A 15,821-nucleotide genomic window follows, 5' to 3' on the forward strand; every position below is an offset into this window, starting at 1 on the left:
TACTGTAAGAGGAGTGATATAGTGGATTCTTTACTGTAAGAGCAGTGTAATGATGGATTCTTTACTGTAAGAGCAGTGAGACTGTGGATTATTTACTGCATAAGCAGTGACACTATGGATTCTTTACTGTAAGAGCTTTGACACTATGGATTCTTTAGGCTATGTGCACACGTTGCGGATTTGCCTCAGGAATTTTTTGTGCGGATTCTGCATCTCTTGGCAGAAAACACAGGTGCGGATTTCACGCATTTTTTTGTGCAAAGTTGCTGTGGATTGTGTAGATTTTGTGCGGATTTACTGCGTTTTTTACCCCTGCGGATTCCTGTAATAGAATAGGTACAATAACGCTGCACATCCGCACAAAATAAGTGACATGCTACTTCTTTTAATCCGCAGCATTTCCGCACAAAATTTTCTGCACCATTAGCACAGCGTTTTTTTTTCCTATTGATTTACATTGTTCTGTAAATCACTTGCGGATGTGCAGCGTTTCTGCGCGGAAAAAAACACTGCGGATCCGCAGGAAATCCGCAACGTGTGCACATACCCTCACTGTATGATAAATGAGACCATGAGTTATTTACTGTACGAGCAGTGAGCCAATGGATTCTTTACTGTAAGAGCAGAGAGAGCCTATGGACTCTTTACTGGAAGAGCAGCAAGCCTATGGTTTCTTTATTTACATAGTAACATAGTTATTAAGGTTGAAGGAAGACTATAAGTCCATCTAGTTCAACCCATAGCCTAACCTAACAGGCCCTAACATGTTGATCCAGAGGAAGGCAAAAAAAAAACCATGTGGCAAAGAGTAAGCTCCACATTGGGGAAAAAAATTCCTTCCCGACTCCACATACGGCAATCAGACTAGTTCCCTGGATCAACGCCCTATCAAGGAATCTAGTGTATATACCCTGTAACATTATACTTTTCCAGAAAGGCATCCAGTCCCCTCTTAAATTTAAGTAATGAATCACTCATTACAACATCATACGGCAGAGAGTTCCATAGTCTCACTGCTCTTACAGTAAAGAATCCGCGTCTGTTATTATGCCTAAACCTTCTTTCCTCCAGACGTAGAGGATGCCCCCTTGTCCCTGTATCAGGTCTATGATTAAAAAGATCATCAGAAAGGTCTTTGTACTTTCCCCTCATATATTTATACATTAACATAAGATCACCCCTTAGCCTTCGTTTTTCCAAACTAAATAGCCCCCAGTGTAATAACCTATCTTGGTATTGCAGACCCCCCAGTCCTCTAATAACCTTGGTCGCTCTTCTCTGCACCCGCTCTAGTTCAGCTATGTCTTTCTTATACACCGGAGACCAAAACTGTGCACAGTATTCTAAGTGTGGTCGAACTAGTGACTTGTATAGAGGTAAAATTATGTTCTCCTCATGAGCATCTATGCCTCTTTTAATGCATCCCATTATTTTATTTGCCTTTGTAGCAGCTGCCCGACACTGGCCACTGAATATGAGTTTGTCATCCACCCATACTCCCAGGTCTTTTTCATTGACGGTTTCGCCCAGAGTTTTAGAATTAAGCACATAGTTATACATCTTATTACTTCTACCCAAGTGCATGACCTTACATTTATCCCCATTAAAGCTCATTTGCCATTTATCAGCCCAAGCTTCTAGTTTACATAAATCATCCTGTAATATGAACTTGTCCTCCTCTGTATTGATTACCCTGCAGAGTTTAGTGTCATCTGCAAATATTGAAATTCTACTCTGAATGCCCCCTACAAGGTAATTAATAAATATGTTAAAAAGAAGAGGGCCCAATACGGACCCCTGTGGTACCCCACTGCTAACCGCGACCCAGTTCGAGTGTGCTCCATTAATAACCACCCTTTGTTTCCTATCCCTTAGCCAGCTCTCAACCCACTTGCACATATTTTCCCTTATCCTCTTTATTCTCATTTTATGCATCAACCTTTTGTGTGGCACCGTATCAAAAGCTTTTGAAAAGTCCATATACACTACATCCACTGGGTTCCCTTGGTCCAGTCCGGAACTTACCTCTTCATAGAAGCTGAATTTGACAAGGAGTGAGACATTACTGTAAAAGCAGTGAGACTATGGAACTCTCTGCCACATGATGTTGTCATGGTTGATTCAATACAAAAGTTCAAGTATGGCCTACATGCCTTTCTTGATAAATATAATATTACAGGTTATGGGCACTAGATTCTATGATGGGACGTTAATCCAAGGAACTAGTCTGGAATTTTTCCCCTTATATGGAGCTATCAGTATCTGCCTCATGGGGTTTTGACTGCGCAGGCATGTACTACGGAGGACAGAGAATGAACTTCAATCCAATATTGCAGCCAGCATGCTGCCACCCGAAAACTCCGCCCATATGACCCAAAACCAGTCCAGCCAAATTCAGGTGACAGGTTCCCTTTAATAAAAAACAAATATATTCCCATCTCACTTGTTTATTTTCACCAGGTAAACCAATATAACTGCACAAAATTTAGAAATAAACATTTCTGACATGCAAAAACAAAACTCAAAAAATTAGTGACCAATCTTTCTTTATGATGACACTCGGCAGCCTCCATCCATAGATTGTCAGTTGCTTGATCTATTTACAATCAACATTGCGTGCAGCGGCCACCACAGCCTCCAGACACTGATCCGAGAGGTGGACTGTTTTCCCTCCCTGTAGATCTCACATTTTATGAGGGACCACAGGTTCTCTATGGGGTTCAGATCAGGTGAACAAGGGGGCCATGTCATTATTTTTTCTTCTTTGAGACCGTTACTGGCCAGCCACGCTGTGGAGTAGTTGGAGGCATGCGATGGAGCATTGTCCTGCATGAAAATCATGTTTTTCATTGAACGATACCGACTTCTTCCTGTACCACTGCTTGAAGTTGTCTTCCAGAAACTGGCAGTAGGTCTGGGAGTTGAGCTTCACTCCATCCTCAACCCAAAAAGGTCCCACAAGTTCATCTTTGATGATACCAGCCCATACCAGTACCCGACCTCCACCTTGTTGGTGTCTGAGTCGGAGTGGAGCTCTCTGCCCTTTACTGATCCAGCCTCTGGCCCATCCATCTGGCGCATCAAGAGTCACTCTCATTTCATTAGTCCATAAAACCTTTGAAAAGTCAGTCTTAAGATATTTCTTGGCCCAGTCGTGACGTTTTATCTTATGTTTCTTGTTCAGAGGTGGTCGTTTTTCAGCCTTCCTTACCTTGGCCATGTCCCTGAGTATCGCACACCTTGTGCTTTTTGTTACTCCAGTAACATTGCAGCTCTGAAATATGGCAGAACCGGTGGCAAATGGCATCTTGGCAGCTTCACGCTTGATTTTCCTCAATTCATGGGCAGTTATTTTGCGCCTTTTTTGCCCAACACGCTTCTTGCGACCCTGTTGGCTATTTGCCATGAAACGCTTGATTGTTCGGTGATCACACTTCAAAAGTTTGGCAATTTCAAGACTGCTGCCTCCCTCTGCAAGACGTCTCACAATTGTGGACATTCCAGAGCCCGTCAAATCTCTCTTCTGACCCATTTTGCCAAAGTAAAAGAAGTTGCCTAATAATTAAGCACACCTTATATAGGGTTCTGATGTCATTAGACAACACCCCTCCTCATTACAGAGATGCTCATCACCTGATTTACTGAATTGGTATTTGGCTCTCAAGTCTGAACTGCTTGGAGTAGGACAACAAGTATAAAAAGTATCATGTGAGCAAAATACAACTTGCCTAATAATTCTGCACACAGTGTATATAGCAAAGCCCGCATAGTATACAGCACGGCCCACATAGCAGTATACAGCACGGCCCACGTAGCAGTATACAGCACAGCCCACGTAGCAGTATACAGCACAGCCCACGTAGTAGTATACAGCACAGCCCACGTAGTAGTATACAGCACAGCCTGCATCTCTTCTCCCCCCCCCCCCCCCCCCCCCCCGAGAATGGCCCCACAGTCCAGTAAAATTTAAAAACAACCACTCTTCACCTCGCAGTGTCAGAGGCAGAGCGGGGAATGATGGGAGAGGGAGCATCAGCGGACGCTCTCTCCTCCATCATTGCATTCAACTGTACCAGCGTCATAAACGCCGGTATAGGTGAATGCGGCGGCAGCGCTTCGGGTGTAGGTGGGGAATGAGTCGGCGCGCAGCGGCCCACTACTGGCACCGGCCCTTCTGGCATTTGCTAGAACTGCCCGATGGCCAGTCCGGCCCTGAGCACAATACACACTTACTAGAGCAGAAATGAACACATGACAGCCCACACGTATCCCAGGATGTAACAATGCAAACTTCTACTCATTTTATGGAGGCAGCTGAGGATCTGAGGAGCAGGTGGATCTTATCCATGCAGTTTGTAAATTAATATAATTCTATGAGCCTCCTACAGTCCACGAAACATCGAAGTGCAAAGATCAGCAGAGGCGTAAGGACCATCTTACATAAATCCCGTATGGCAGTGGTATAAACGAGGCCACCAAGACAAAAGAAACAATTTCTAAGTCTGAAGCCAAATGTCTTGTGTGACTTCTGTACCCAGACTTGACTCAACTCGAATCTTAATGTCTTTACTATATTTCATATCAGCATCTAACTAAAACTTTTACGCTTTTGACTTTCAGCTGTCAACATCTTGGAACAGAAGGCACATCATTTGTTCAACCTCACCTTGAGGTCTTAAGAGGGCACCATCGATGGGCGACACAAGTCCCTACAGATCCTGATCCATAAGAAAGAGGAAAAAAAACACAAAGGTTCCGAGAATCTCTGGTGTGATCCCTTATGCAAAGGACCAACGTCATTAGCAAAATCAGTGGGAATTGACCATTGATCATGGAAAGGAAAAGTCCAAGGGATAAAAGTTACCATTGGAACCAAACCCATCACACCCAATAATTCTTTGTCCCGTCTCCCCAAAATTGGCCTCCGGAGAAAAGTCTGAACTTATAAAACATATCAAACAGTCAGCTAACTAGTCTGGCCAAAATTTGAGGATTCTGCCGACGTTCGCCTATTGTGCACAGTCATCTTCTAAATCCGATGCAAACACCTTGTGTCGATGTGGATGTTGCAGCAAATACAAAGTAATATTAATTTACAACTATCTAGAACACGTCTCGTGCTGCCAAGTTTAATTAGACACATTTTTACAGCAGGATCAGGGATTTGACGCTTAACAACAAGCCAAGAGGAACTACTCAATAATATTAATTAAAATGTTGCTACGCTGAAAGGAATCAAGCCGGTTGCGAAGACGAGCGTGCGCTCCGGAATTCTTTTATATTTATTAAATATCGCACACAAAACTAAATGAATAAAACAAATCTTGTTCTTAACAGCACAAAGCACCAAAACCACATGCATCCATTATCGGAATCAATAGGCGATACGTTGCCTATGCCACCGACTTCCAATAAAGGTATACATTACAAAATACACCCAAAAATGGAGAAGGGAACGTTGCCTTATATAACCTCCATCCAGTGCAAAATATTCCGTGCCAGAGAATTCTCCGCGCTTAGAGTATGAATTGTTGGAACATGTTCCTACGTTAGTGATCTGAGAGTCCTTAAAAAAAAACACAAATGTAAATGCTGGTGAACTACTACGAAGCTGAACAAACAGTACTAGCACACAATGCCCTGCGCTAATCTCAGCCACAGCCTTTGTAACTGTTCTTTCATGACCCAAGCCTATAGCAATCTGGTGTCCTGTGTGGGTGGGAGCAGAGCACAAACATCCCAGCGTGCTCAGTGACCCATCCGCCTGGGAGGCACACATCCCCTCCCTACCGATAGATTGAGGTCAACTTTGTGGAGTAGGGGGGAAAAAAAGCAAGATAGGAACAAAAAACTGATCAACGCTGATAAAACACTATAGTTTACAGATACAGAAATCAATCAGTGTGAGAAATCTGAATTTAAGACTTTTATCCATTTATTGGTGATGCACTTCTAGTTTAAAACTTTGGAAACTTTACAGTGAGATTAAAAGTTTGCATTGGTGATATCCCGTGAACTGTGATCTGCACAAACACTTGAGGGGCCCTACTGACTGAGCATATAGGTCAGCCTTCCAATATTACATACCTGTCCTTGGTCTGGGCTCTGCTCCCTTCACCCTGGTCCGCTAGGCTTTCTTGTGCTCCACATTGAACTTTGCAAGTAGCTTAGGGTTCTCCCATGCGATCATCTGCATGGGCCTATATAAGGTCTACCAAAACACACACCTGTGTCTTGGTATTAAGTCTCCTAGTTTGTTGGTGTACTGTGACCTGTTTGCGGTTTCCAGTACCTCTGTTGCCTGTCTGCAGTCTCCAGGAAGTCTATGGTCTGCCTGTGGTTTCTAGTGCCTCACTACCTATTTGCGGGTTCAAATACCTCTGCTGCCTGTCTGCGGTCTCTAGGACGTCTCCTGTCTGCCTGCAGTTTTCAGTATCTTCGCTACCTATCTGTGGTCTTCTGGATGTCTTTGGTCTGCCTGCGGCTACCAGCACCTCTGCTGCCCATTTGTGGTCTCCAGGACGTCTCCTATCTGCCTGCGACTTCCAGTACTTTTGCTCCCTGTTTCCTGCATGCGTCATCTGCCTGCTGCACCAATGCCCATGTGCCAACCGGACCTTGGGCTTTTTGAATCCACCTCGCCCAGTATTTCTGACACCCAAGAGTCTTGGGTGAAATATCAGGCAGAATTCTGGTATAACAGAGAATGGACGGCAGCTGTCTGCTGAATGAGTGTTCAGCCGCAGATACCCAAAATCTATGGGCGCCATTCAAAGTTAGTTAATGTCATTTAGTTTATCATTCTTAGGCAATTTAACAGATTAATTTAATTTGCCACATGAAAATGTAGTCACTGTAGACACACACACACACACACACACACTTTCTGTTTGGTTTACCATGTGCGGCTCAGAAGAAAATCTCTCTTTTCTAGAAACTGTCAGCATTCTGCAACATTCTCTTGCAGTGGAGCCTTCTATGAAGGTCACATCTTTTATCCAAACCATATTTTCAAGTGGCTAAGGCTGCTTTTTACACTTACCGTGATTTTGTGGGCTGTTTTTTGCGTCCCCAATAGATTTCTATTGACCACAATAATTTCAGGGAGCGCCGTACATTGTATGGCCGTGAGGGCCATATTTACAGCTGTGAAAAAAATATCGAGCTTGCTCGATATTTTTCACGGCTTACGGACACGGCCCCCATTGTAAATCAATGGGGCCGCAAAAACAACAGAAGGTTGTTTTTGCGGTGTGCTGTGACTTCCGTTTTTTTCCCCAATACTTTTGCTATCGTATTGGGAACCTGAAAAACGACGATCCGCAAGTTTTTTTACTGTCCGATATTGCGGCAGACCTTGAAAATTGCGGCGATACAGCCCGAAATAACGGGCCTCAAAAAACCCGGTAAGTGTAAAAGCAGCCTAATTTTAAGCTCCGCTGTCTATTATGCACACTGGCCATCTCCCTGGAGAAGACCTCCCTCCGTTTCAGTACATATTTTAATTACTATTCTGAATGGTCTTTCAACAGAGGTTTCACTGTACAGGCTATTATGTTATATTTTCCTGGTATAGGGTCCCTTAAGGGGTTATTCCCAAAAATAAACACGTTATCCCCTATCCACAAAACTGCAGTGGCAGTGAAACGCGCGTCGAGGTGCCAGCATCAGTGCAGAGTTCTCTTCTGCCATGGCCACGGGTAATAGATTATTCATCTGACCTCACGAACCAGCATCTGTGCACTTTATTTTTTGACTGCATATTATGAGCCAGCAGATACACATGTGGAAGTCATGATATTGGTTGAATGTTTGGTTAAATAGAGGCACCAATATTGGTGCCTGCCACCTTCTACTTAGATGACGGAGCCATGACACACAAGGGGGCTGGCTTTACATGTTGTGATAAGGGAATCTCCCTCCTCTACCAAAGCCAATTACTCACCTAGAGCTGCTGATTCCACTGATGTCAGTGCTGTCCTGTAGTGCAGGCAGCTCTAGGGAAGTACTGACATCCGAACATCAGTGAAACGTTAAGTATTAGTAAGTTCTATTACTTTCAATTTTTTATTCAAAATGAGTACCTCCTCCAATTTCCACTGATTTTGGAACAGTTTTTCTTTTTCTTCTGAGCCTATTGGTTCCAAAGTTATGCCCTCCAGTAATAAAAGAGCACATGCTCCCTTCAACTAAGTGGGCGTATACCACAAAGCTTCTTTGTGGGCGTTTGCTTTTTCCCCCTTCTGATGCCGGCCAATCAAAACACGGCCACTCCCACAGAAGTTCTGCAGTGTATGTCCAGTTCATTAAAGGGAACATTTTTGCCATTATTACTGGGGGCATAATTTTGTAACAGAGGGGAGCAGAAGAAAAAGAAAAACTGCTCCTGAATCAGTGGAGCAGCGGCAATTGGAGGAAGGACTCAGTTTTAAAGAAAAACATAGAGTGAAAGGTCCCCTTTAAGTTGAGTTGTAAGATTCAGCCTTTATAAATTGGAATGTTCCACCCAGCACATCCCGCGGAATTGAGATTTGGGGATTTCAGAGGCCGAGTCAACACCTTTGTTATGTCCTTTATGCCATTTCAACCGCACATGACCATCTACATACAACTCATTCCAGACCTGTCCACATCCCCCTGTACGATTTATACCTGGGTCCTTAGGAGAGAAAAAAAAAATGCATTAAAACCATTTCCATCGATCTATTAAATTATGTTCATGACTCCTGCCTGTAACAATTAATGAGCCGCGAATACAACTCAATAAATCCTCAGGAATAAACGCCTTTCCTGGAGAGACTCGCACGGCTCCTATGTATTAATACCAAAAGCTGTGATACCCACAGCAACCGGAAGATTTAAAATAAAATTAAAAAAAAAAACACTTTTTCTCAAATATTTCCAAAAGAAGTAACAGAAAACGGATCAGAAAAATTCTAAAAAAAAAATCTCCAGAAATGTTTTCTTTTCCACGAAGAATACAAATATTGTCTAACATCTATGTCAGAAGAGCCGACTAGAATGTGAAGACGAGATTCCAGACAGGGGAAGAGCAGAAAAAGCGAAAAGTCCAGCCTTATTAGGGGATGTGCACACAGTTGGGGGGGGGTTTTCAGAAGTTTTTGGAGCAGAAACTCATGAAAATACTGCTCGAAAACTTGGACTTTCTGTTCAGATTCTGCTCCGAAAACGTTGCGAGAAGACTCAGCGTGCACATACCCTTAAGGGGAATGTCTCATAATTTAGGGTAATTAATTAGATGTAAGTCTGTAGATGAGAAATAAGTTATTTCAGTTTATTAAAAGGGGTTGTCTGGATTAAAAAAAAAAAAAAAAAAATGCAGCAGAAATTTTTATAAATAATAGTGCCATTTATGCAAACGACACCACTAAATGCAAGGATTGGCTGCGGCAATCAAAACACCCAAAAAATTAAATCAATAAAAAACAGAAAAAAGCTGGATCCATTGTTTTTTTACATTGAAGTCTATGGTAAATGGATCACAATGGTTTGTCATTTGTTTTGTCAGATCCGTTAACAGATCCGTTTTTTTTAGAACCCCAACACCTGCTCAGAACTCCAGAGACACCTAAAAATAACAGATCCAAACCAAAGCAAAAAATTAATACAAAGTAAAAACCAAATTTTCTGGTTTTAAATGGAGCCGTCTTTTTAAAAAAATCTGATAAAAAAAAAATGGATATTTTGTTTTCCCATTTTGCATTGTTTTTATTGGATCCGTTTTTACTAGAGGTGTCTCTGAAGATCTCCAGCACTATGGGCATGTGCGGTGCTAAAAAAAAAACTGTTAATGGATGATAAAATAAATGATCCATTTCCATAGACTTCAATGTTAAAAAAAAAAAAAAAAGATCCAGTTGCTGTCTTTTTTTTTAGTCCAGTTAATGTTGGAATGGAGGCAAATGGAAAATATATTATGACTAGGGATGAGTGAACAGGTGCTGGGATAAGGTATTATCTGAGCATGCTCGAATAATATGTTCACTCATCACTACTTACGACACTTCCTTTTCTGTTCAAAGAATGCATCCTGTACCTGGAAATTCTATTTCCATATTTATGAGCCTGAAAAGGAACAAACTCTTGGATCTGTGAACAGAGGCGTAGTGATGGCAGATGGTAACGTCTAATGGTTGGCGGCGTCCCAATGCTGGAGAACCACTGTTTCCATGTGCTTGTAGTAGAGTATAATAGAGGCTGGAACTTTTCCAATTATTGCAAAACTACAACTAAAGCCATGTTCACACATTCAGTATTTGGTCAGTATTTTACATCAGTATTTGCAGCCAAAACCAGGAGTGGAACAATCAGAGGAAAAGTATAATAGAAACACGTCACCACTTCTGTATTTATCACCGACTCCTGTTTTGGCTTACATACAAATACTGATGTACAATACTGACCGAAAACTGAATATGGCTTAAAGGGAACCCATCAGCAGGATTGTGCACAGTAGCCTACAGACAGTGTCAAGTTGGCGCCGTTATACTGATTACAATGATACCTTGGCTGGAGAAATCCGTCTTGTGGTTCTTGTTTAATCTTTATTTGTAGTTTTCAGTTAATGAGATTCTCTCGCCCCGAGGCGGCCTGTGGGGGGTCTGCATGTGTTGCTCTGATTACCTATTCATACTGATGGCTTATGAACTGCCCCCTGTGGCGCCATTTTGATGAAGTTTAATTTTTTTTCTAACCCCACAATAGCATATGCAGTATGTAAAATAGGGCACAGGTTAGAGAGGGATCAGTAACCTGTCATAAGTCCATTAACATGCACATGTAAACAGAGCACCACATAAAGCCCCGCCCACCACCACCACATATTGCCCGCCCACAGGCCGCCCCCGACCAATAGAATCTCATTAACTGAAAACTACAAATAAAGATTAAACAAGAACCACAAGACGGATTTCATCAACCAAGGTATCATTGTAATCAGTATAACGGCACCGACCTGACACTGTCTGTAGTTTACTGAGCACAATCCTGATGACAGGTTCCCTTTAAGGATGCCAGTTGTAACAGGTTGGACGCCGCTGCATCTGCCTTGGTATTACGCATGAGGGTCCTAAATAACTTGGCATCTCCCCCATTCCGCGGTGTCACTTTCTCTCGCTCTCATTCAGCTATTTATAAGAAGTCCAGACCTAGAAACAAAACGCATGAGGGAATTAAGAGGGTGCCAAGTGTCCCTGCTGCCAGGACGCTCCTGGGAACAACTCTCACCCCCTTCCCTGAGAACTTTGTAACTCCACGCTTGGCAGGCGGCAGAGGAGGGGGCGACATATGGCGGCATTTATCTAGGAAGTAGATTGCTTGCTAATTCAATTAAAAGCTTTGGCTTTACCCCTTCAGAAACCACCCAACAGCGAAGCCCCCCTGGCTCCCTCCCCATGCCAGGGGCCGGATGCCCAGCTCCTGCTTACCTTGCAGCTGGGCAGACAGGCTTTCTTGCTGCTGCTTGAATTTCACCACTTGGGCTTCTGTGGTCCTGGCTTTGTCCTGGATGTAGTTGTATAGGTAGACCCCGCTGCCCAGCCCCATCAGTGCCAGCAGGCAGAAGCCAGTGTGGAGGAGACTCTTCTGCCTCCTGCTGCACACTCCAGTGCCCATGATCCAGGAACACAAGTCCTCCTAGACTGACTCTGGCATGGGCACCTTATGCCCCCCTTTGCTTCCTTTACCAATGTGTGTGGCTCTTCCTCAAGTCATCAGCAGGTCCTGATGTGTGCATGGTATCCGCAGAGTGCCAGCTCCCCTAAATAATCAGCAGCTCCTGGGAACTTCAGGATGGCTGCAGGGATCCCATGTCTCCTGTCCTGTGCCCCAAAATCACCACCCAGCTCCTGGAAGAAGCAGATCTAAGAATCCCAGGATCCTGATCTCTTGCAAACTTGCAACATTTTCAAAGAGGAAGCTGCACTCCCTGCAGAGAGTGACAGGGGAAGCGACCAATGCCAGGCACAGGAGCCACTGCTGCTCCAGGGAAGGAGGGGGCTGCCCTCCTTAAAGGTCTATGCCTCACATTGCTACCAGGGGACTTAACCCTTAAGTCAGAGAGCTGTACAGTCACCAGCAGACCTGGCAGAGGCACTGCAGCCAGTCTCTCTCCAGCAGAGGATGTGTGATACTATGTATCAGCAGCACAAGATGATGTTTATGGAACTCTGTAATCATCTGTAAATATTTACGCTTTACAGGAATTGTGATACAAAGAATTCAGAAATAGGGAAGCATTCTAATTTCTAGGGCTCGCTCACGTCGGACGATGTCTTATCAGATAAAACTGGGACCGGTGTTATTCTGGGGCAATCAGTGTGTTTGTTTTCACACATATCGATTCAGGATGCTGAGATTTTCAGGGTAAATCGGATGGCAAGTATCTGGTCAAGTCTATGGGTGCGAGGAGATCATCGGGCTGCACTCGGATGGCATCCGAGTGTATCCCGATTTCAGCGGACTCACGGAACGGAGAAGATGGAAACATTTTGTTTTCCATATTCTCCATTCGAGAGAATTGGATTGTGCAGAGCTTGATCCGAGTGGCATTTACAAAATAGATCGACGCTCATCGTAGCGCAGGGGTGTCAAACTGCATTCCTCGAGGGCTGCATTCCTCGAGGATTTCCTTGTACTGCACAGGTGATAATTTAATCACCAACTCATTATTTGTGTAGGTGATTAAATTATCACCTGTGCAGTACAAGGAAATCCTGAAAACATGACCTGTTTGCAGCCCTCGAGGAATGCAGTTTGACACCCCTGTCGTAGCATCAATGAAATAAAAAGTGGGTGAAAAAAGTGTACAGTTGTTTGCAAAAATGTTGCCCCTCCCCCTTGGCATTTTCCTACCCATCAACCTGGAATTTCACCGTTTTTTTTTAGGGATTGCATCAATTCATGTAAAGAACAGGCCTACAACTGTGAACATTTGGTTTTCTTGTTATTGTGAAGCAAGCAACAAGTACGACAAAATAACTGTAAACTTCAGTGTGCATAACTAGTCACCCCCCTAAAGTCAGTACTTTGTAGAGCCTCCTTTTGCGGCAATTACAGCTGCAAGTCGCTTTGGATAAATTTCTATGAGCTTTCCACATCTTGCCACTGGGATTTTTACCCGTTCCTCAAGGCAAAACTGCTCCAGTTCCTTCAGCTTAGATGGTTTCCTCTGGTGAACAACAATCTTCAAGTCTGACCACAGATTCTCAATTGGAAGAATAACCTCTGGGCTTTGACTAGGTCACTCCAAAACATTTACATTTCCCCTTGCACCACTCGAGTGTTGCTTTAGCAGTGTGCTTTGGGTCATTGTCTTGTTGGAAGGCGAACCTCCGTCCCAGTCTCAAATCACTGACGGACTGAAACAGGTGTTGTTCAAGAATATCCCAATATTTCGCACCATCCATCTTCCCCTCAGCTTGGACAGTTGTCTATGCTGCTGAAAAAGATCCCCACTGTGTAATGTTGCCACCACCATGTTTCACTATGGGGATGATGTTCTTGGTGCAATAAGCTGTTTGTTTGGCACCAGACACAGCGTTTACCTTGCTAGTCAAAAAGTTCAATTTTTGTCTCATCGGAACACAGCACCTTCCTCCATACATTTGAGGAGTCTCACACATGTTTTTTTTTTGCAAATTCTAAACAAGCCTTACAATTTTTGTGTGTAAATAAAGGCTTTTTTTCTGCCCACTCTTCCATAAAGGCCACCTCTATGGAGTGTACGGCTTATTGTGGTAGTATGGACAGACGCTGTAGTCTCTGCTTGGGAACTCTGCAGCTCCTTCAGGGTTAGCTTTCGTCCCTGTTCTGCCTCTCTGATTAATGCCCTCCTTATACATTATACAGGTGATACTGCGACATACACATACATTGTACATACAGTGGGGACAATAAGTATTTGATGCACTGACGATTTTGCAAGTTTTCGATCCTACAAAGAACGGAGAGGTTTATAATTTTTACCGAAGGTACACTCCACCTGTGAGAGTCAGAATCTAAAAATAAAACCCAGAATATCACACTGTATGATTTTTACATAATTAATTTGCTTTTTATTATATGAAATAAGTGTTTGATCACCTATCAACCAGCAAGAATTCTGTCTCTCACAGACCTGTTAGTTTTTCCTATAAGAAGCCTTCTACTCTGCACTCATTACCTGTATTAATTGCATCTGTTTGAACTCGTTACCTGTATAAAAAAAACACCTGTCCACACGCTCAATCACATTCCAACCTCTCCACCATGGCCAAGACCAAAGAGCTGTCTTTAGGACACCAAGGACAAAATTGTGACCTGCACAAGGCTGGGATGGGCTACAGGAGAATAGGCAAGCAGCTTGGCGAGAAGGCAACAACTGTTGACACAAGTGTTAGAAAATGGAAGAAACACAAAATGACTGAAATTTTTCTCGCTCTGGGGCTCCATGCAAGATTTCGCTTCGTGGGGTAAGGATGATTCTGAGAAAGGCGAGGAATCAGCCCAGAACTGCATGGGAGGACCTGGTCAATGACCTGAAGATAGATGGGACGACAGTGTCAACTATTACCGTTAGTAACACACTACACGGTCATGAATTAAAATCCTGCTGGGCACGCAAGGTCCCCCTGCTCACGCCAGCACATGTCCAGGCCCGTTTGAAGTTCACCAACGACCATCTGGATGATCCAGACGAGGCATGGGAGAAGGTCATGTGGTCAGATGAGACCAAAATAGAACTTTTTGGTATCAACTTCACTTGCCGTATTTGGAGGAAGAAGAAGGATGAGTACAACCCCCAAGAACACCATCCCAACCATGATGCATGGTGGGGAAACAGAATACCTTGGGGGTACTTTTCTGCAAAGGGGACAGGACGACTGCACAGTATTGAAACCTAGATGGATGGTGTCGTGTATTGTGAGATTTTGGCCAACAACCTCCTTCCCGTAAGAACATTGAAGATGGATTGTTGCTCGGTTTCCCTGCATGAAATTGACCCGAAACACACAGCCAGGGCAACTAAGGAGTGGCTCCGTAAGAAGCATTTCCAGGTCCTGGAGTTGCCTAGCCAGTCTCCAGACCTGAACCCCATATAGAATCTTTGGAGGGAGCTGAAACTCAATCCTGAAACCTGAAAGATCTGGAGAAGATCTGTATGGAGGAGTGGGCCAAAATCCCTGCTGCGGTGCGTGCAGACCTGGTCAAGAACTACAGGAAACATCTGACCTCTGTAATTGCAAAGAAAGGTTTCCGTACCAAATATTAAGTTCTGTTTTTCTATTGTATCAAAAACTTATTTCATTCAATAAAATGCAAATGAATTATGTAAAAATCATACAATGTGATTTTCTTTTTTTTTTTTTTTTTTTTTAGATTCTGTCTCTCACAGGTGAAGTGTATCCATGCTAAAAAATTATAGACTTCTCCATTCATTGAAGGTCGTAAAACTTTCAAATTCGGCAGTGTATCAAATATTTATTATCCCCACTGTACATTACGTAGGTGATACTGCGACTGCTCTGTATATGCAATATATAGGTGATACTGCAATTATACACAGCAGTCATAGTATCACCTATATAATATATATATACACCTGTATAATACATATACATTATGTAGGTCATACTTCGACTGCTGTGATAATCGCAGTTTCACCTACATAATGAATATAAAGCCGTTGGAGTATCACATACACAATGTATATACAGCAGTCTATATACAGTGGATACGGAAAGTATTCTGACCCTTTAAAATTTTTCACTCTTTGTTTCATTGCAGCCATTCAAAAAAAGTTCATTTTTTCTCATTACTGT

General features: G+C 43.2%; 1 protein-coding gene across 2 annotated transcripts in view; it reads right to left on the minus strand.

The window, feature by feature from the left end:
• The window catches only part of LOC138651170 (Golgi integral membrane protein 4-like), a 94,195-nt gene extending 82,067 nt beyond the window's left edge, over positions 1 to 12,128 (minus strand). The window contains exon 1 of one of the 2 annotated variants that reach the window (XM_069741192.1): positions 11,448 to 12,128. In XM_069741192.1, coding sequence (XP_069597293.1) covers positions 11,448 to 11,634 — 187 coding nt within the window. In that variant the 5' untranslated portion in view covers positions 11,635 to 12,128. The remainder of the gene's footprint in view (positions 1 to 11,447) is intronic. The other variant, XM_069741193.1, reaches the window with a different exon arrangement.
• Between the last annotated feature and the right edge of the window lie 3,693 nt (positions 12,129 to 15,821).

Source organism: Ranitomeya imitator, chromosome 10 (genome assembly GCF_032444005.1).
Source record: "Ranitomeya imitator isolate aRanImi1 chromosome 10, aRanImi1.pri, whole genome shotgun sequence".
NCBI lineage: Eukaryota > Metazoa > Chordata > Amphibia > Anura > Dendrobatidae > Ranitomeya > Ranitomeya imitator.